Raw genomic sequence first — 19354 nt, forward strand, 5'->3', positions numbered from 1 at the left:
CCGACGACCACACAGTTTCTACGTGCGTAGCCGCCTGATGACATCACCACTGTATACCTTGTTTAAGGATGACTTCAGACGACCACACTCTCACCTGCTTCACTTACTGGCCGCCGGCCTGATGATGCTGCTACTCCCTCGTCCCCCTAATGCTACTTCATTTTATGGGGCCAAAGACGTCTGGCCACCTATGACTGGCCTTCCCACACTATCTATTAAACCACCTAGTTTAATAAAACGCAACTGGTGGACAAATGAGCACAGGAAGCAGAAGCCTCCTGACGATTAACATCAATTAATAATTTCAACTCACTCACTTATCTCTCATTCAAAAACAAAAACAAAAAAAAAAAATTTGTAATGCCATTTTTTCATCATAATATTATCCAAAAAAAAAAAAAAAAATCCACTGCAAAAACTTTTTATTAATTCCCATAGCAAACTTATTTGCACTCTTGTTTTATGCTGTTAGCAAAATAATTTTTGGATAATTTTCTGCCTCTTTTACAGTGCAGCAAAAACCTAGCTATGTAAACGGTTTTTACTTGCTATGTTACTATGATAAGGTGGCTCAAAATTACCAATTAATTCGTTATTATATAAATTCTAGACCATTTGGGCCTAGTCTTAATCAATATTGTCGTAATTAATGCCCTCAGCACCTATGTAAATTGCTGTATATAATCACAAATGTTATAGATTCTAAGGTCTTAGAATGAAAACAATAAAGGAGACAATGGCCATTCGGCCATTGGTGCTAGTTTGAGCATTGCCTCAACACAAAGAAAAATGTCTTTTTTTATTATTCAATGTTAGTTAATAAGCTAGTTTATAATTATTTTTAGTGACCCCCCTGCTGCTGTAATGGCCTTTTTTTGAAACTTCTGCTATATACCCTTGTTGGTGAAAGGGCAGAAATGAAGCGGCTTCAGTTCCTGACTGAAGCCAGGCGGTTCCAAACGCTTTATCTTAAAAAACATTTTTAAGTTGATAAAGTTACTTCGAATCAACTTATTCAAAGTTCTGGATAGCTACCTCTCAGATCGTACATTCGCTGTACGAGGAAATTACGGCATCATGTCTCGAGACGGGAAAATACTAGCAGGGATTCCCCAAGGCAGCGTCTTGGGGCCCCTGCTCTACAACATTTACTCGTCAGATATGCCAATTCCCAAATTCATTATTGAGCATGAAACGCTGATTGACTCCTATGCATCCAATAAAAACCACGACACTCTTCTCTCCACATTTGCTGATGACACCATTTTTATTGCTACTGATAAAAACCCTCTAATAGCTATGAGAAAATCCGAAAACTATCTACATAAATTCTCAACCTGAACTAATAAATGGTGTTTTACAGTCAATGTGGGAAAAACAGTCCTCGTCCTCTTCTCTAGACGGATCGTGTCTCCTGTTGCCAGAGCCGCAACCGTCAAATACAACGATAAACCCATTAAAAACTAGTCGTCTTACCGATATTTAGGGGTTACCATCGATAGTAAGCTCTCTATTAAAAAGTATATTGCCAAACTCTGCTGCCAAGCCAAGGCTACACATAATCGCCTTAAATGGCTTGTCGGAGCAAACAGCTGTTTAAGAACACGCTGTAAGGTGACAATATTCAAGCAAATCTTAATTCCTATTTAGTCATACGCTATCCCCATTTGGGGAAGCCTTATTTCCAAAACGTTGCTCTTGAATGAGATTGATAATAGCATAGAAGCTGAAACGAAAAAAAATGAGATATTACCACCCATGAAGGTGCAAAAAACTGCTAATTCTTTACTTACTCACTTTCAGCCAGCTGACCTTGACAAGATCTCCATACAGCGGTTAAAGGGACTTGGCCCTCCCGCTTTCAGCCAGCCTGTACCAGGCCTGGCCAGCAGGCAAACAATATGGACCTACCATCCTAGCAATGCCTGCTCGAGCACTACATTGCGGTCGAAGGGATTTGGCCCTCCCGCTCCTAGTTATTTTCCTCCAAACGAGCCTGTAGATGGAACAGATGCTTCTCCTGTGCTGCGCACCAATTGCTAGCCCACTGTGCTGCCACTCCACAGGCAAACAAGCTCTTCTGACGGCCCAAAACCTCCATTACTGGGGCTGAAGGGCACGCATACATTGTTCTGGGGCCTCACATAGTCCAATCCGAGAAGAGAGACAGAAATAAGCCGATTAATGCCGAAATGTTTGCCTATGGCAAATAAAAAACAACACATGTTACTCTTTTCCTGCCAATAAGAGCGCTGCCTCAATGATTTTGCCAACTGCAATTACGCCATGAATCGATATGATTCGAACTGGTAGCCTGCGGGAAACAATTATACTAATCACTATTAATGAATAATATTTGTAAATACCATATTCTTTATAATTATTGCAGCTTGCAAATTGTTCTTGATCCTCTATTTGTTTTTATGGCGCTTGGTATAACCCAGTAAGCATTTATTTACTTGCATGTAAAAAATTTCCCATGTAAATTTCCCACAATTTTTTTTGGCCTACCAGTAACACCCAACAAACATTATGTCTTATATATTAATCATTCACACTATTATTAAGCCATTGTAAATTATTTCTAAGCTCGTTTTTATTGTAATTGTATATGCTTCCTGATAGGGGGCGAAAAACAATAAAAGATGGTTGAATTTTGATTGGCAAAACATCCAATAGCTTACATAAATAGCAACCATTGGTCTACATGAATTTTGGACGCCATTGCTGCAGCTTACGCACACGCACATTGTGTAAACAGTCATGCTGAATTTTGATTGGTTTACATCACTACCGGCGGCCATTGCTGCAAGCTCACACACACGCACATTGTGTGAACTGTGTATCGCTTTCTCTTTCAGTCACATGAACCAATGGTCGCCACCAGAAGCTGTGTACTGAATTCTGATTGGCCAACATCCAATAGCCTTCATAAATAGCAACCATTGGTCTACATGAATTTTGGACGCCATTGCTGCAGCTTACGCACAAGCACATTGTGTAAACAGTCATACTGAACTTGGAATAGTTTACATGAATATAGGCATCCATTGCTGCAAGCTTACAACAATGCACATTATGCCAACCGTCTATCGCTTTTTCTTTTAGCCACATGCACAGGCAGCCACCTCATTCCTCAATAATTAATACTTACCTTATGCATTTACTAAAATTCTAAAAATTACTTATACTTGTGCTAAAATTAATTCTAAAACGTTAACTTAATCTAAATTTGCCAAACTCTAAATTTTATTGCCTCATTATACATTCATTGTTAGTAATTAAGCTAGTTTATAAGTTATATTGTATTGTATATTGTCAATAATATGCTTGTTTGCCCTGATAACTTACCCTTGAATATAACCGTTACGATGCCTGATCTCAACATAGCTTATCTCACTAAATACCCCTCGCCTCTAATTCCAGAGCTGCTAAAAAACAGCCTAATTTCTACCCTATGCTACCTTTCCTTATGTCGCTACCTGTCTCTATGCCTACGCCTGCCAAAAAAGGCCCATTACTTAAGCTAACCATTACCAAGAATATTCAAAGCAAGAGAGCACAAAATCTGGCCATCTTGGCCAAGCCAGTGCCAAAAAAGGCCCATTACTTAAGCTAACCATTACCAAGAATACTCAAAGCAAGAGAGCACAAAATCTGGCCATCTTGGCCAAGCCAGTGCCAAATTTTGTGCCACTTATACTTGACGACCGCTATCAGCTGCAAAAGAGATGCACTTGGCCGATGATGACACGCATCGCATACCGCTTTCTCTTTCTAACGCTTTATGGCAATGGCCGCCGCAACTCGACTTATCGATACGCAATCGGTAATAAATCGAACTCACATTTTGTGCATTTTTGCGCAACGACTCAAGCCAATTCTGGCCATTTACACAATTATTTGGCCAATTTACAATGCCGATACAATAAAAGCCAAATGCTCTAAAATTTTTGGCATTATAAAACTAACTCCCCGCCACATTGGCTGGTAATTCTCTAGCGGAGAATTGACAGTTGATGCGGCAACTGGTTATATCTGTCTGGCTACTCCAGCAGAAGGCAGCCTTGCTCGCAACTGATGCGGCAACTGCTTAGCTAAAATACTAAATAATACCAGCTATAAACTCTAGACAAACCTTCATAGGGGAAATAACTCTATAAATATATGCTTCTTATGCTAAATAATTCCTACACACTATTGCAACCTAACCCAATACCCATCGTCTAATTCTACAAACCTTCATAGGGCAAATAACTCTATAAATATATGCTTCTTATGCTAAATAATTCCTACACACTATTGCAACCTAACCCAATACCCATTGTCTAATCCTAAAATTCTAACTATTTCTTATGCTAGTTTCTAAAGCCAAATATTCCGCCATTCTTTGATATCACATCGATGGCCCCCTCACTCATCTCTGTCGGTAAACAACTAGTGTTGTACAGACCCAAAATCTGGGTTTCCCTGCTTTTTCCCCAGTATGGAGTAAAACCAGTTTCTCATTTTCCCTACATTTCATCGCCACGATTTTTAGCGCCCTTAGCATTTAATCTCACGATACTATCGAACATCAATTAACTCAAGTTCTTTTATTCTCATTATTCAGGCTAAGAAAACAAATCAAAAAATTACTTATACTTACACTAAAAATAACTAAGTGCTAACTTATCTAAATACGCTAAAATCAAAATGTTAATCTAATTCTCTGTCTTATATTATTGTTATTAACTAAGCTAATTATAAGTTAATTATAAGGCCCCCCCCCTGCTGATGTAACGGCCCTCATTTAAAATTTCTGCTCTGCTGGACCAAGAGGGTGAAAGGGTAGAACAAATAAATTGGCCTCATTTTCTGACTTTGGCCAGGCGGATCAAACGCCTTATCTTAGAAAAACCCGAGCGGTAGCGCTATTAAATTCGATATTGCGCTACAAAATAAGCTCATGGGTCCAGAAGTTTGTATATGATTATATGAACGGAATTCCCGTTTATTGAATGTACTCTTAAGTGTTTTATGAAGCATAAAATAAATGCACAAAACTATATTGAGTTGTCCAAAATCGTTTTTGTGCCATTTGGACAGGATACATACTTTTTCTTATTTTAGACTAGAACTAGAAAGAAGCGGACTAGACCCAAATTCGATAAAAATTCTTTTAGCCATCTTGATTCAACGGCTTTATGCCCACGAAAAGCAATTTGCAAATTTAAAGGGCTTATAAGAAGCCATTTTGCAAGAATCGGGCAAGTTCGATATCCAAATGCTCCAAAACACGCTTATTTGAAAGTCTCTCCAATTCTTATTTTAGACTGGTCAACAAGCAGACTAGACCCAAATGCGATAAAAAAACTCTTTTAGCCATCTTGATTCAACGGCTTTATGCCCACGGAAAGCAATTTGCAAATTTAAAGGGCTTATAAGAAGCCATTTTGCAAGAATCGGGCAAGTTCGATATCCAAATGCTCCAAAATACGCTTATTTGAAAGTCTCTCCAATTCTTATTTTAGACTGGTCAACAAGCAGACTAGACCCAAATCCGATAAAAAATTCTTTAAGGCATCTTGATTCAACCGCTTTATGCCCACGGAAAGCAATTTGCTAACTTAAAGGGCTTATAAGAAGAAATTTTGCAACAATCGAGCAAATTGGATATCCAAATGCTCCAAAACACGCTTAATTAAATTGCAGCTCGTATATTGGAATTGATAAAAAACAGAGGAGAGGGCTATTCAATAGTTTAAAGTTGTTTCAGTTGGTTTTTATTCTTCATTTTAAAATTAGGACACAAATTAACAATTTGGCCCATTTACTCATTTCGTTTGAATATACTTTGTTTGATTTTTTTCTAATTTTGACGCAAGCTTTTTTCCATTTTAATGGGCTGCAATATATATAAATTTAAGAAGTTTAAAGATAAATTTATTTTATTTTAATATCTCAATCGGTTTAGTTGGTATACATAGCAATGTAGTGTCCCACTTACCAAATTCGCTCTCCTTATATTAGAGCAAAGCCTTGATAGACTTATATTTTAATTGGACAATTTTAAAAAACGTGGTACGTTAGTTTTAAACGTCATGCAAATTTTGCTATAAAATCCAGTAGCTTTTTGGCAAAAAGTTTTAAAAAACCATTATATATTGAAACAATCTGTTCAAGTTGACACTATATAAAAAACCAAACTACATTCATGTATAAAACAGCAAAAAATAATTAGTATACATTAGTATACATTATCGCAAAATCTTGATAGCCTGATAAATGTTGTTGATAAATGTATTTCTTGTTTACAAAATTTTATAAATGCAGTACAATAATTTATTATACAATCCATATTTATTCCAACGCAAATACTTACGCAGTCCATTTTAGATAATTATGCATTAAATTACAAAAAATATGATGTATTGTAATCTTGTTTAGCGTACATTGATACAATATTTTAGAGCACACGCTTGAGATACCATTTGGTTTTAAAACTTAAATCTAAGTCATTGTTCTATAGCTACGGCTTTGTAGCGCGACGTTTACCTTTTGTTTTTAATTCAGTTACATGCTTGCGCAAGTTTGTCATATAATCAATCATCGAAGACGTTAGAGCCTATTAACACAATAAAAAAAAACAATTAGTTGAGAATTAATATTAGGCACCAAACTTTTGACTCACGGCATCCAACACATAGCGAGGAATATAGCCCTTTAGGTCCAGACAAAGCACCCATTCCAATATACAACTATCTGATTTTCCAATTATTTCTCGAAAGGCAAAGCCTGAAACAATATTCTCCCCTCTAGAAGAAATTCCAATTTAATTATAAAATCAGCTGTGTAAATTTCGACAAACTCTTTACATTACCTTGTGTATTTTGATGTTGGTGGCTCAGAAGCATACTGAACACTAATTGCAGCGCTAACCCATACTTTGTCTTTCGTTTTTCCAACACCGTCGGGCAGTGTAGTGTCCGTCTTTATCTCTGTATCTTTAGCGTCTTCAAATTCATCAAATGGTGGTGGCTCGACGTCAAACGTTAAGGCTGTTCCTAAACTCTTTGCTCCAAGGCTTTTGCTTAGTGTGTCGTATTGTGCAGCTGCATTTGATGATGATTGTCCGCTGGTAAACTTTGCTCGACAGCTGCCTACGCTGCCCTGGACAGGTGTGTCTTGCGATTCACCATCAGATACGGTGCTGACACTGCCTTCACAAGAACGATTAAGGAAGCTATCATGATCGAATTCATCATCTTCGCTACTCAGTTTAGAAATTTCGTCGTCATCGCAAATTTTGCCATTGTAAAACATACGCCATGCACGTAAATTCACAAAGTCTCTGCTTTTCACCATGCCGCCTCCACCTCCAATAGAGACTTGATAGGTAATGTCCGTGTACGAGTTTATTTTCTAATAAAAAAAAATTAAAATATCCAGATAGTAAAGGGGCATGAATATACCAGTAAATGGCATACAAACTTACGCGTACTATTCGACTCTCTAATAGAGCAGGATTCCATTTGGGGCAATCTTCAATTCGATAAAAAAGATCTTCCATTAGTTCCTTTGCCGGATATTTAATACGAGCCTTAAAATGAAATTTAGTACTTTCAATTTTAAACGAACATGACTGTTATTACTAAGTACATACTGTTAATTTATAAACTTTGCCAATTTTTTCACGTTGAGTGCTGTGTATAGTGTCTCCCTTATGAGTAACCTTTTCCACCTTCCAATTGCCGCCTTCGATAAGCTCGAATGCCTTGCGTAGGCAATCTAAACCCATTTGCTGATACTCGAAGTCCTAAAAGACATTTGATAAAATAAAAACGTATATTCTAAAGATATGTCAGCAAAAGCTAGTGCTTCTAGAAAATACCCCTAACATGAAAAAATTTAAAATAATTCTTGGTTTGTTCATTGCATTGCCTTTTATAGATATCATCAGACGACAATGGAAAAATGTTTTATGCAAAACATTTTTTTAAATGCGCATATATGTATAAATAAAAACGCTAAGCTAACCTGCTCTTCTTCGTCGTCATCAGATTGGTGGGCCGTATCCAATGGTGAATAAAACATACTTGATGGTGGCGGATGCTCATTCACACTCAAGATGGCTGGCTGTGTTAAAAAAGAACGATTGCTGGTGTTGGTGTTAAGTGCTGCTTAGAAAATACACAGTAATGATATGAAAGTAACTTTAAGAGTAAAATTTTTAAATGCAGTGCATACTTACTCCTAAAATAGTGGCGGGCATGACGCTCTTGGGGTATGACCCTACAATCCAAGAACCAGGCTTCCCCCCAGGCAAGAATAAATGAAGTTATAACGAGGATCACATCGAATACTTGTTGTTTAGAATGCACCCACTAAAGGATAAATAAATATGTAGTATAAACATGACAATATCAATAGAATAATATTTCTTACATCAAAAACAAACACTTTTGCTATAAGAAAGAGGCACGATCCGCTCGTTGACAGCTGCGGCAAAAGAAATTATAGCAAGTATATAGTATAGTGTATATTATAGTAGAAATAAAATTTTTTGGGAAGATAACTCACTGCTATAATGGACCAATGATTAATATACAACATGGCGTAAAAAAATATTAATACAATAAATCGACAAAGAGCTGTAGCAACGACATCAAAAAGCGATGTGTAGATAGTATACTGCATGACCTGCTTGTGGAATGCCTGGAATATATTGTCGCCATCAATCTGTAAGATAACGATGCAAAAATCCCTTATTTGTTATCCACTTGAAATTTCATTTGTGGTGCTAAAACCTTACCACTATACAAATTAACCAAAGCAAAGATACAAACACCAGGTCAAATGTAACAAATAAACAAAAGAACCGTCGCACCACTGACATGCGTCCATCTTGCATATAACCAGCAAGAAAGTCTTCCGTAATTAAATTAATGGAATGTGGTCGCGCTATAAAAGAAATTAAAGTTGTTCAAATTTTTTACATTTCAGCAGGCGAAATTTACAATTTACTTACACATATCATGAAACGCAATAGCAGAACTGTTTCGTGCATTCGACAAGATTAGATGAGCAGCGCTGCGAACTTCATCCGAGTCATTGTGGGCCATGACGCTCATTTTGTGTGCATTTTTCGCTTTAACTGCAACCGGACTTTTATTAATAATATTAATTTAACATTATTTTTTATATATATTATTTATTTATGTTAAAATTTTATGTCTCGGAGGGCCCCGCTATTGCTGGATATTGCATTTCAAAAGTTCGAAAGGCAAAATTGGAGTACTAGGTTTCTTTGTTTTGACTGGTACAAAGCATTTTGCCACTTTGGATGGTTGATAGACACCCCCGATTGTAATGTGCTAATTGTCCACTTATTACTTAAAAACCCCATATAAACACACAGGGTCTATATTCATGTATTACGATCTTTCAGAAATTTTATTTACATTTTATTTTATTTGCGAATATTTTGGTTAAAATGAATCAGCTGGCCTTAGTGACGGCAACAACATTGAAGTTGAATAAAAATACCGATATTATTTAAGTATCGATAAGCACTGTAGTGAATTAACGTTTTGATTGTTTGAGGAATTGAATTATTTTGTAAAATGTAAACGATATTTAACTTTATAATTTAAGATATTGGCAAAATCTGTATTTCGCAAATCCGAAATAACTTAATCGTGTGGTAAATATATCCTCATAGTTATTCTTTTTACCTGTAGTTAACTTTCAGGTGAGTTTTATATTCGCCGTAGTGTCATCAGCTGTCAATGCAAGGCTAAAAAAAAATTAATTTCTGCAGTGTCACATTCTTGCAACCGAGTTAAACAAAAAAACAATACAATAATTTAAGTAAAGAAAATGCACAAACCAAAACAGGAAGAGCATTCACAAACTGGCCAGAGCAATTCTCTGCAAGCCAATCCGTCAGGGCAGCCCCATGACGGACCCGGCTCCGAAAGGTGTGAGAGCGGCAAGAGCCATAGGGGCATTGTTATTGTTTTGGACACACGGTGTATAAGAATCAATAAATGGCGCGTCCGTGAGGGTCAACATGTTTCGCCCGCGCAGATTTTATTTCTTTATCAAGAAGTTAACGATGGTGAAATCTGCGAAAAGAACCAAAAAAAGGCAGGTGGTATACAAAAATATAAATCAAATCGTGCTGGAGTGGTCCGTAAGCGGCTACGTAAAGAAGGGGATCTTGTGCTCAAGGGGGATACTCTGCTGGAATTGACAGAATGTATACACACGACCGTTATCAAGGACATGTGCGCGGACTGTGGAGCTGATCTACGACAAAATGAAAATGTAAGTGCCCGAGAAGTTATAAAATATTTGATGTCTATCTTTTTCTGTCAATCGCTGCAGGGTCAGACATCAGAAGCTTCGGTGCCTATTGTTCACACAATGCCCGATTTAAAGGTTACTCAAAAATTGGCACAAAAGCTTGGTCATGATGATACAAGACGTCTGCTAGCTGATCGCAAACTCGTTTTGCTTGTTGATCTTGACCAGACCGTCATACATACTACAAACGATGTCGTACCGGATAATATTAAAGGAATCTATCATTTTCAACTTTATGGCCCACAATCACCGTGGTATCACACACGCCTACGCCCAGGCACGGCAGATTTTTTAGATCGCATGTCCCATTTGTATGAGCTACACATTTGCACATTTGGTGCTCGAAACTATGCACATATGATCGCTCAACTTCTTGATCCAGAGGGAAAGTTTTTTTCCCACAGAATTCTGTCTCGGGATGAGTGTTTTAATGCCACAAGCAAAACAGATAACTTAAAGTAAATTATTTTAAGATGGCGGTTAAAATTTTCAAGTAACTTAAACTTAACTTTTTGTAGGGCCCTTTTTCCAAATGGTGATTCGATGGTTTGCATTATTGATGATCGTGAAGACGTGTGGAATATGGCCTCCAATTTAATCCAAGTGAAGCCTTATCACTTTTTTCAGCATACAGGAGACATAAATGCACCACCTGGCTTGTCCAAACATGAACTCGATGGCGAGGGAGTCGACTTCAAAGGTGGGAAGAATTAAAAAATATGAGATGGCTGTTGGTTGGTTTTTTATAAATTTGCCTCTACAGAAATCGACAAGATCCCAGAAAAGAAGGAAGAGCAGGATACGAATAAAGAAAATGACGACAAACCTGCTGATAGTACTGTATCCAGCACAAGCAAAGGTAATGAGGCAGAGAACGAAGACGAATCAGTGGATGTATTTGAGTTGGATAAACAGAGTGATACCAAGGATTGCACAAATATTTGTAAAAAATTGAACGGTCAACTTGAAAACACAGACAATGAATTTAATGAAGAAAAAGCTAAGCAAACTTTGACTAGCGATATTGAAGACATTGTTGTCATTGACGATAAGGAGGAAATGGCTGCGATATCAATAAATGTTAAAAGACCAGTTGAATCTGAAACTGTGGATTCTTCCTGTAGCAGCTCGACTACCAACATCGATGGACAGAAACATCAAATTGAAATTGAGGATCCAGATGACTATTTACTTTATCTGGAGGTCATTTTGCGAAATATTCATAAGCGATTTTACGCAATCTATGATGAGACCAGAGAAATACCTGATTTGAAAATCATTGTGCCGAAAATACGTTGCGAAGTGCTGCGCGGTCAAAATCTGGTCTTTTCCGGTTTGGTACCAACACAGATGCAACTAGAACAATCGCGGGCGTATTTCATAGCCAAAAGTCTAGGAGCCGAAGTACAATCTAATATTGGGAAGGATATAACACACTTAGTAGCTGTCAATGCTGGCACATACAAAGTAAATGCGGCCAAAAGAGATGAACACATTAAAGTTGTCAATGCCAACTGGTTATGGGCTTGTGCCGAACGCTGGGAGCATGTGGAGGAAAAACTCTTTCCCCTAGATCGCAAAGTACGCAATAAAGGCCGCCAACCTCCTGCCCATTGTCATAGTCCCGAGCATGTAGTTAACTATAGCGAACGATCGGAAATCTCGCCATCCAGCAGCAAACAGCAAGAAGAGCAGGGTGTGAATTTTCGTGAAACTCTCAACCCTTTGCTTGTATTCACTAATGCAGACATTGAGAGTATGAATAAGGAATTTGAAACCTTCTTCGAGTCTGACTCTTCTAGTGACGAGGGACCTGTAAACTTTGGTAAGATTTAAATATAAACGCGGAACTTTTAACAAAAGTGTATATTTATTGCTTTTTACCAAAATAGAAAATCCTCCAATGGACAAAAAGCTGCTTAAGCGAAAACGGGAAGACGACAACTCTAATCGAGCGCACGATTTTTTTACGCGCATCACCGATGATGTTATAATAGGAACAACAAGCAGTAACTTGACAACAGAGTTGGACAAGAGTTCTAACGACGACGACGATGACAACGCCAATGAAGATGATGACGATGACATGCCTAGCGCAAAGTTTCGTCGGGGTAAATTAATGAATCTTTTTGTCGTTTATTTTTCATACAACTCTTTTCTTGTTAAGCAGGTGAGAAGTTACCTTCTGATTTAGAAATGGGATCCGACTCAAACAGTGAAAACAATCAGGAAGACGAGGACGATGGCGAATGGAATATGATGGGCGCCGCTCTCGAACGTGAATTCCTTGGCTTAGAGGATTAGGATTATCATCTTTGACTTGGTCATCTAAAATTCAAAAAGGTTAACAAAATGAAGCCCTAAATTATGACCTATTTGAAGTTCCATTAAAAAGAAGGAACAGTGGTTGCGCAATCTACGTTTAAAATGTCAAAGAGCAGGTATAACATAAAATGCCTAAGAACTACAGTGTATGTACTAGTGTTTAGTTTGTAGTCTTAGTGTAATATTTAAGATCAATCGCACACATTTTTCCTTTTCAATTTATTTTCTACGATGTAAATTTAAGCAAAATGTACATGTCCTACAAGAATAAATTCCGTTAAAATTGTCTCCTTAGTATTTTCAAGGAATATTTAAACGTTATCGTCGGCACAATAGTTTATTCGTTTTTACAAATTAACAAAAACATTATATGTTTTTTTTTGTTTGCATTAACCTATATCGTCTTCAGTTTCATTTTCCCGCTCGCTCGTTTGTATTTGACCATTTCATATTATTTTTTTTAATTTTGTATTTATTTAAACGGAATCGGGCTATTAATTTTGATTGCTTTACACTTTATCTAGTTTGGAAACTTGTATTATCATTGTGCACTCTAAGATTCATGGAGCTGTTTTGAAATCACATCAAAAAAGTTTTGCTTGCCTAACTATATGCCCAGTTATGAAATTAGGCAATCTTCACATCTGAGTTCAAATTATACAACACACGGAGGAGCAGGAGAATAAATATACACATGCATTACAAAATACAGATGGTTAAAGCTTTTTCATTTTGTTCATCACTGCAATTGCCATCAACTCGCTTGCGATTTATGTTTTACTCGTGTTGTACATTGGAAAAGGATCCACCTGCGTTCAAGCTGGGAAAATTCTTGGAGAGCTCGTGAACTTTCTGATGACTTTCTAAGTCCTTGGGTAAGACAATTTGTTTACATACTCCACAGACTTCAAGGCACGTGAGTAATTTTCGTTGGGATACCGATAGAGAGTTTAACTGTTGCTTATGGACAAGATAAAGCTCCTGGAAGTGAAAAAGTAAATTCAAGACTTAGAAATGGAAGTTTTGGAAATTATTGGTATACAGTTTCCATACCTGTTGCTTGCTTATATCGGGAAGCATAACCAAAAGTTCCGGAAAAAGATTGGAGAAGGAATCTAATAAAGCACTTTGACAGTGCTCATAATAAGCCTGGGCTGTACAAGAGCCGTCACGGAATTTTAGCGACAGCAATCGAAAATTTTCCAAGTTCTCAGGCGTTTTAAGTATCTTCATAATTTGCGTCACTAATTTCTGCAAAAAGTTTATTTTTATTAGATGGAAAATAATTGAAGACGATACATACCTGATTTCTGGAATCGGATTCAGGGGGATCGCTGTATGTATAGGGACTGGGCACAATGCTATAACTCTCGCCTAAGGAACTGGTGAATGTCAAATCGTTTTGCAACTTAGCCACTGAATTAACCATTACATTGGATAGAAAACCAGGCGGTGGCTTTAGTGCTGAAGCTGACGCTCCGAGACCAGGCGGAGTACGAATAGTCGAGTGTCCATTGGCATTAATTAAATTTGGAGTTTCGTTGGACGGGTTTTGTTCGTTGTTATTTTTCTCCTTTTGTTTTGGCTTGGTAATAATCTCCTCATTATTGTTAGTGCTCTTTTTCTTCTCTTTTGTTTTCTTTTCCTTAGTGTTCTTGGCTGGCTGTTGGATTTGATAGTTATTGTTGTTTATCTTACCGGTTGAAGTAGGCAGCACCGGAGCAGGCGCAACTTTGGCCTTTCGATTTTCCAACTCCCTTTGTCTCTTCTCATTATTCGGCTTGGCCCAATTGTTTTGTGACGATTTGAGAACGGTAACCAGAGGAACAGCTTTGCTTGAGCTGGTGGGACCAAGAGTAGGAAACTCGGCTGCCGTTAACTTGGGCGCGCTTTTTTTCATGGCCTCCTGTCGCGCCTTGGCTTCGGACTCCTCCTTTTGAACCATTTGTATTTTTTGGTACGTGCTAGGATTGGCAACCGACACATAATCATCGACGAGAGTTCTATGTTTCGCCGAAACGTTTGTTGTAAAAGGTGACGAACCACTGGGCAACATATCCTCCTCCAGATTACGAGCTGTGGTAACCTTTTTCTTGCTCTTACTTCCAGCTGGGAGCGCAGGAAAATCCATTTCTGTGGCAGCACCCGTTTTTTTGGCGGCTGGTCGATTTGAAACATGTAATAACATACCATTCGTATTACCACCACTACCTTGTGTAGAACTGTTTGCATTGGACTTTTTAAATACAGCCGCTACAGGCTTTTGTTGAAAATGTTCTCCCCTGACGGCGGAAACTGTATTAGTTGCGCCACCGAGAGCCGGAAAATTCTCTTTAGTTCGGGCTAATCCCGAAGTGCCGCTTAGATTACGCATAGAAGGTGGCGGCGGCCTTACCAACGAAACGTTCGGTGCAGCTGTAACTCCACCCAAAGTTGGAAATTCTTCCTCGTTGCCTGCATCAATGTTAACTGGCCCATGATATGTACTTGTCGAGGGCAAATCGTCGAACTGCTCATCGTTGCTAAAATATTTAACAATTCATATCAAATAAATTATTTTTTGAATTATATATCCTTTTAACTCACCGCGATCTCATGTTGGCTATGCCTTGTTCCATGGGTCCACTACGACCTCGTCGACCCAATGTAATTTCCAGCTGCAAAGTACGCGTTTGTTTGGCTTGCATTTTGTTTAATGACTTGCCGTGGACATTTGCCACATGCGCTTTGTACTCGATTTCATTGCGAAACGCTCCAACAAACTGCTCCGTGGCGCATTTGCCCTCTTCGCAGAGAAAGTGCTCGCTCCGGAAGTGATCAGCCAGGTCAGAATATTTGTTATAAAACTCGTTGCATCCATCGGCATCACAAAAGTGGCAAAAATAGTGCTCCCGTCTAAGATGCCGGAACAATTCGTCTCTGTCTACGTAGCGGCTTTTACAGTACTCACACATTGGATGGCCTCGATGTGACCTGTTATCTGCGTCTCCTTTGGTGTTATGAATATGTAGTTCGCTTTGGGTGTAGCAACGACGCTCGAATGTAAATATTTTTAACGTCTCAACGCATAAATCGCAATAGTACAAATTGTGTTCATTGCGTACATGATTACGGAGCCCCGAGAATGTCCTGTATGGTGGCACCGCACACTTTTGACACGGGTGATCAAGTAGCTGAAAAAATTTTTGCTGGATCTCGGCACTACAAAATCCGATGCGATACTTTTTGCTATAAAAATCGGATCGGTTTGCTGCTTCTAGTTCGCGATAAGGAAGCTTTTCCAATGTAAATAAAACCTGTGGTAAAATAGTAATGGTTAACGTATGACGGCTCACAGGAAACTTGATGATTTGACTAACCTTCGCCAAAACATGACGGCAAATTGGGCATTCGTTTTGCTGGCACAACACCCGCATACGAGTTGAGCATTCATAGCAAACCGGATGATCACAATCTCCTATGGAGTATATGTCTACAGTTTTAAAACAGACTACACAGGCATTATCATCAGGGCCTTCGGAACTTGCTGCAGTGGGAGTAGTGCCAATGCCGCCTGCTTCCCTGGAGGGTCTTGTTCCCAGCCGTTGTCGGTGATACTGTTGCTTGACCAGGGCCGAGGCTGGGGCTTTTGGTTTCGCGTTCATTTTTCCAAACGAAAGGAGCGTGAAAACGAAGCAAATCTGTTACCGTGGTTGCTGATGACTTGTTATTGGGATTGGCCTTTGTATTTTCAAGGTGTTTTCAATGCTGGCTGCCTTGGAATTTCTGTTATTTGGCTAATATAGGCCTAAAATATTTTATCTTTTTTTAACACGAGGCAAACTAGAGCTGGGAGTTCACTCGATAAAAGCGATGTATTTGCAAAGAATCGATTCTTTCCGATAGATTAAAAATATATCGAAAATTCTCGATTGTTCACAAAAGTATCGCGTTTATCGAGTGGAGACCTATTGTTTTTATTTTCAAATAGCGGGTGGGTTTCGCCATTGTCAAATCATGAGTCAACTACAAAAGTGAGTAAATACGGGAAATAAAAGGATTGAAAGGATTGAGGATTGATATTAGAAAAACGAGATTGTGAGTTAATATGTTGAGTGGGAGTTGAATATCAAATAATAGTAACCCCGATATAAATATATGAAACAAGCAGCTATTTTAAGCGTTCTTAATTTCGCCTAATTGTAAGCGGTTGTGTAATTCTGGTTTATTAAATTGAAGGAATATTTTTTAACAGAATAATTTAACTTAAAACTATTGAATGTTAAAAAAAATAAAAGTATACATTTTTGACATGACATCTTTTAAAACTTTTTAAATACATTTTTCTATCATTTCTCGTTCTTAGCATCGCCGAAAATCTGCAGGTACCAAAAGGTACTTATTTTAATGTAAATATCTTATAAACCTTTAAATAATTCTCTTTTCTTGCTTTTTATTTATTTTTAAGTTGAATGAAATAAAAAATTGATGATTTTGATAATTTCATTTGTAAAATAACACTAAATAACAAATTGAAAATTTTTCTTACCTTACCTTACTTGCCGTATATTTTGAATTTTTGAATTTATAAAATTCGAATCTATATGTTGGAAATAAAGTTATTAATTTATTATCAATTAAAGTAAATATTTCTGTTCTGGTGGACTTGTGGATCTATAAAAATCAATCAAACCTACACTAAAAAATGAAGTAAAAACTTTGAACAAAAAATTACTTACAAAAATAGAAAAACCATAATTCTATATTTTAATGTAGTTTTTGTGAATCTGGTTAAAATTATAAATTATAAGTGCACTTGCATTTGTTTTGGGGAGTTTTCAAAATATTCAATTGATTTTCGAATTTAACGGTTTAAATTGGTATAAATGAACGAAATTTGCTAATTATTCTAGGTCTTGTTAAATTCAAGCTTTCCCATTTTGCTAATATGCTATAATTTTATATTTTCGAAAGCAAAACTAGATTTAAGTTTTTTTTTTCAATTTTATAATTTTCATTATTTTATGCTAAAACAGGAGATACACATTTTATTTTTCATATAGTTATAGTTACTTAATCTTGTACTATGCCGAATGGATAAAACTACTATTTATTGATATTCAAGTTCAAGCTTTATTTCTTATCACCAGACAACTTTGAATTGTAAGCAAGCTAGTTTCCTCTTCCTGAAATAGATTTCATTCGCGTTTTCATTGTGAAAGTGTCATAATCTTTTGGGATATGGCTAATTATTTAAATATATTTTTTATTCTATTAATCATCCCATGGACATATGAGGCTCTAGCGAAAGTGAAACCCAGCAAGATGCCTCTGAAGGATGCCAAAAATAAAACTGATTTAAACATGGGAAATACTACACATTTTGTAAATGGAACAACTACACCTCTGCCACCTGCTGAGAAGTTAACAGAGGTGCATATAGATCAACACAAGACTATACGTATCACCAAGGAGGATTTAAATGATCTTCTAGATTTGTACATGGGTAAAATAGTACAAAATGCCGTGACCATTAAAGATCAAGAAAATGAAATAAATCAACTTCAAAGCAAGGATCAAGGCGAAAACGAAATTTTAAAAAGGTTTCAGAATTTAACGGAAGTGTGCCAAAATCAAACTGTGATATTTGAAAAAAATTTAAAAAATAAGAATGTAAAAATCGAATCACTCGAATTGAAATTAAAAATCTATGAAGCGAGATTGCGTCGAAAACAACATGCACTCAGTGAACTAAGAAAACACAATGAATCCCATATGCTTTTAATAGAGCATTTAAAATTAAAACTTATACATTTGGAACGAAAATTTCGAGAGAAAAAAGATGATTTATTGGCCGATTGGGAATCAGCAACGACCACATGTATACCCTACGGCAAAACTTCGGGTATACATTTGATACAGCTCCCAAATTATTTGCCCTTTCTGGTGCACTGTGAAGGCCTTACCCCGGCTGGCCCTGGCTGGACGGTTATACAAAGGCGTTTCGATGGTTCGATTGATTTCTATCGCAATTGGAAACAATATGCCAAAGGATTTGGTAAACTAAATCGAGAATTCTTTTTGGGCTTGGAGAAATTGCATTGGTTAACCAATTCGCAACCCCATGAATTATATATAATAATCAAGAGATTCAATGGCGACTGGAGCTATGCACATTATGATAATTTTCTAATTGGCAACGAGACAGAGGGATTTGAGCTACAACTACTGGGTCATTACGAAGGCAATGCCAGTGATGCCCTGAGAACGCATGATAAAATGAAGTTCTCTACATTTGATCGAGATAATGATGAATTTATCCATATGAATTGTGCGGTTCATCATCATGGCGCTTGGTGGTACGATTTTTGCTCCAGAAGGTATAATTATCTTTGTATAATTTGTAGATTTGCTAGATTTTATTCATAAAATGATTTGTTGTTTTTTCAGTAATCTTAATGGCAAATATTTTAAAGAGGAAGTGGATAGTGCCCAAAGTATCTATTGGGAACCATGGTACAGTTTTAAGTCCTTAAAATCTGTACAAATGCAAATACGACCCAAAAGTCTAAAGGAATTGGAGATTAAATAACTTAAAAACTATAAACCAAAACAAGTAAAACAAGCAAACAAAAAAAAAACCATTTAAACATGTTATGCCTTTGTTTTTTTTTAATGTAATTGCTTTGTCACAGTTCAT

General features: G+C 37.2%; 4 protein-coding genes and 1 long non-coding RNA gene across 7 annotated transcripts; 2 read left to right on the forward strand and 3 right to left on the reverse strand.

Moving 5' to 3' along the window:
• Positions 1-1481: 1481 nt before the first annotated feature.
• LOC111519818 lies at positions 1482-2437 on the reverse strand. Its single transcript, XR_002724492.2, has 3 exons — positions 2367-2437; positions 1794-2314; positions 1482-1726 (listed from the first exon to the last, which is right to left on the reverse strand). It is a non-coding gene; the product is annotated as an uncharacterized LOC111519818 (long non-coding RNA).
• Positions 2438-6323: 3886 nt separating this feature from the next.
• On the reverse strand, positions 6324-9507 carry LOC6639668 (steroidogenic acute regulatory protein-like). Of its 3 annotated transcripts, none has more exons than XM_023181830.2 (12): positions 9444-9507; positions 9011-9147; positions 8795-8943; positions 8563-8721; positions 8428-8481; positions 8234-8366; positions 8020-8162; positions 7646-7798; positions 7478-7582; positions 6863-7404; positions 6674-6797; positions 6324-6607 (listed from the first exon to the last, which is right to left on the reverse strand). In XM_023181830.2, the coding sequence occupies exons 2-12, from the start codon at positions 9111-9113 to the stop codon at positions 6512-6514; spliced, it is 1761 nt and encodes a 586-aa protein (XP_023037598.1). In that variant the 5' UTR covers positions 9114-9147; positions 9444-9507; the 3' UTR covers positions 6324-6511. The 3 variants fall into 3 exon arrangements, with proteins under 3 accessions (XP_023037598.1, XP_046865933.1, XP_023037599.1); XM_047009977.1 differs by having other exon boundaries at positions 9011-9136; positions 9444-9506; XM_023181831.2 differs by lacking the exon at positions 9444-9507 and having other exon boundaries at positions 8020-8159; positions 9011-9177.
• A 273-nt stretch (positions 9508-9780) lies between these two features.
• LOC6639733 (RNA polymerase II subunit A C-terminal domain phosphatase) lies at positions 9781-12969 on the forward strand. Its single transcript, XM_002062892.4, has 6 exons — positions 9781-10311; positions 10372-10808; positions 10869-11050; positions 11114-12175; positions 12243-12461; positions 12521-12969. Exons 1-6 carry the CDS (start codon positions 9862-9864, stop codon positions 12652-12654), a joined length of 2484 nt encoding a protein of 827 aa, XP_002062928.1. The 5' UTR covers positions 9781-9861; the 3' UTR covers positions 12655-12969.
• Positions 12970-12972: 3 nt separating this feature from the next.
• Positions 12973-16501, reverse strand: LOC6639732 (E3 ubiquitin-protein ligase ZNF598). The gene is made up of 5 exons (XM_002062891.4): positions 16035-16501; positions 15262-15971; positions 13979-15197; positions 13729-13926; positions 12973-13656 (listed from the first exon to the last, which is right to left on the reverse strand). Exons 1-5 carry the CDS (start codon positions 16317-16319, stop codon positions 13453-13455), a joined length of 2616 nt encoding a protein of 871 aa, XP_002062927.1. The 5' UTR covers positions 16320-16501; the 3' UTR covers positions 12973-13452.
• Positions 16502-16548: 47 nt separating this feature from the next.
• LOC6639731 (fibrinogen-like protein 1) lies at positions 16549-19279 on the forward strand. The gene is made up of 3 exons (XM_002062890.4): positions 16549-16688; positions 17953-19034; positions 19105-19279. The coding sequence occupies exons 2-3, from the start codon at positions 17980-17982 to the stop codon at positions 19244-19246; spliced, it is 1197 nt and encodes a 398-aa protein (XP_002062926.2). The 5' UTR covers positions 16549-16688; positions 17953-17979; the 3' UTR covers positions 19247-19279.
• The last annotated feature ends 75 nt before the right edge of the window (positions 19280-19354 follow it).

This window comes from Drosophila willistoni, assembly GCF_018902025.1.
Source record: "Drosophila willistoni isolate 14030-0811.24 chromosome 2L unlocalized genomic scaffold, UCI_dwil_1.1 Seg196, whole genome shotgun sequence".
Taxonomy (NCBI): Eukaryota; Metazoa; Arthropoda; class Insecta; order Diptera; family Drosophilidae; genus Drosophila; species Drosophila willistoni.

What these genes read in the sequence shown, in the direction of transcription:
- LOC6639668 (XM_023181830.2), bottom strand. Translation starts at nt 9,113, where the DNA reads ATGAGCGTCATGGCCCACAATGACTCGGATGAAGTTCGCAGCGCTGCT. An exon ending in TTTGGTTAATTTGTATAGTG is followed by an intron (nt 8,722 to 8,794) that starts GTAAGGTTTTAG and finishes GTTATCTTACAG; the next exon opens with ATTGATGGCGACAATATATT. An exon ending in CTCGCTATGTGTTGGATGCC is followed by an intron (nt 6,608 to 6,673) that starts GTGAGTCAAAAG and finishes TTGTGTTAATAG; the next exon opens with GCTCTAACGTCTTCGATGAT.
- LOC6639733 (XM_002062892.4), top strand. Translation starts at nt 9,862, where the DNA reads ATGCACAAACCAAAACAGGAAGAGCATTCACAAACTGGCCAGAGCAAT. An exon ending in ATCTACGACAAAATGAAAAT is followed by an intron (nt 10,312 to 10,371) that starts GTAAGTGCCCGA and finishes CAATCGCTGCAG; the next exon opens with GGTCAGACATCAGAAGCTTC. An exon ending in AGCAAAACAGATAACTTAAA is followed by an intron (nt 10,809 to 10,868) that starts GTAAATTATTTT and finishes AACTTTTTGTAG; the next exon opens with GGCCCTTTTTCCAAATGGTG.
- LOC6639732 (XM_002062891.4), bottom strand. Translation starts at nt 16,319, where the DNA reads ATGAACGCGAAACCAAAAGCCCCAGCCTCGGCCCTGGTCAAGCAACAG. An exon ending in GCCGTCATGTTTTGGCGAAG is followed by an intron (nt 15,972 to 16,034) that starts GTTAGTCAAATC and finishes ATTTTACCACAG; the next exon opens with GTTTTATTTACATTGGAAAA. An exon ending in ATAGCCAACATGAGATCGCG is followed by an intron (nt 15,198 to 15,261) that starts GTGAGTTAAAAG and finishes TAAATATTTTAG; the next exon opens with CAACGATGAGCAGTTCGACG.
- LOC6639731 (XM_002062890.4), top strand. Translation starts at nt 17,980, where the DNA reads ATGCCTCTGAAGGATGCCAAAAATAAAACTGATTTAAACATGGGAAAT. An exon ending in TACGATTTTTGCTCCAGAAG is followed by an intron (nt 19,035 to 19,104) that starts GTATAATTATCT and finishes TTGTTTTTTCAG; the next exon opens with TAATCTTAATGGCAAATATT.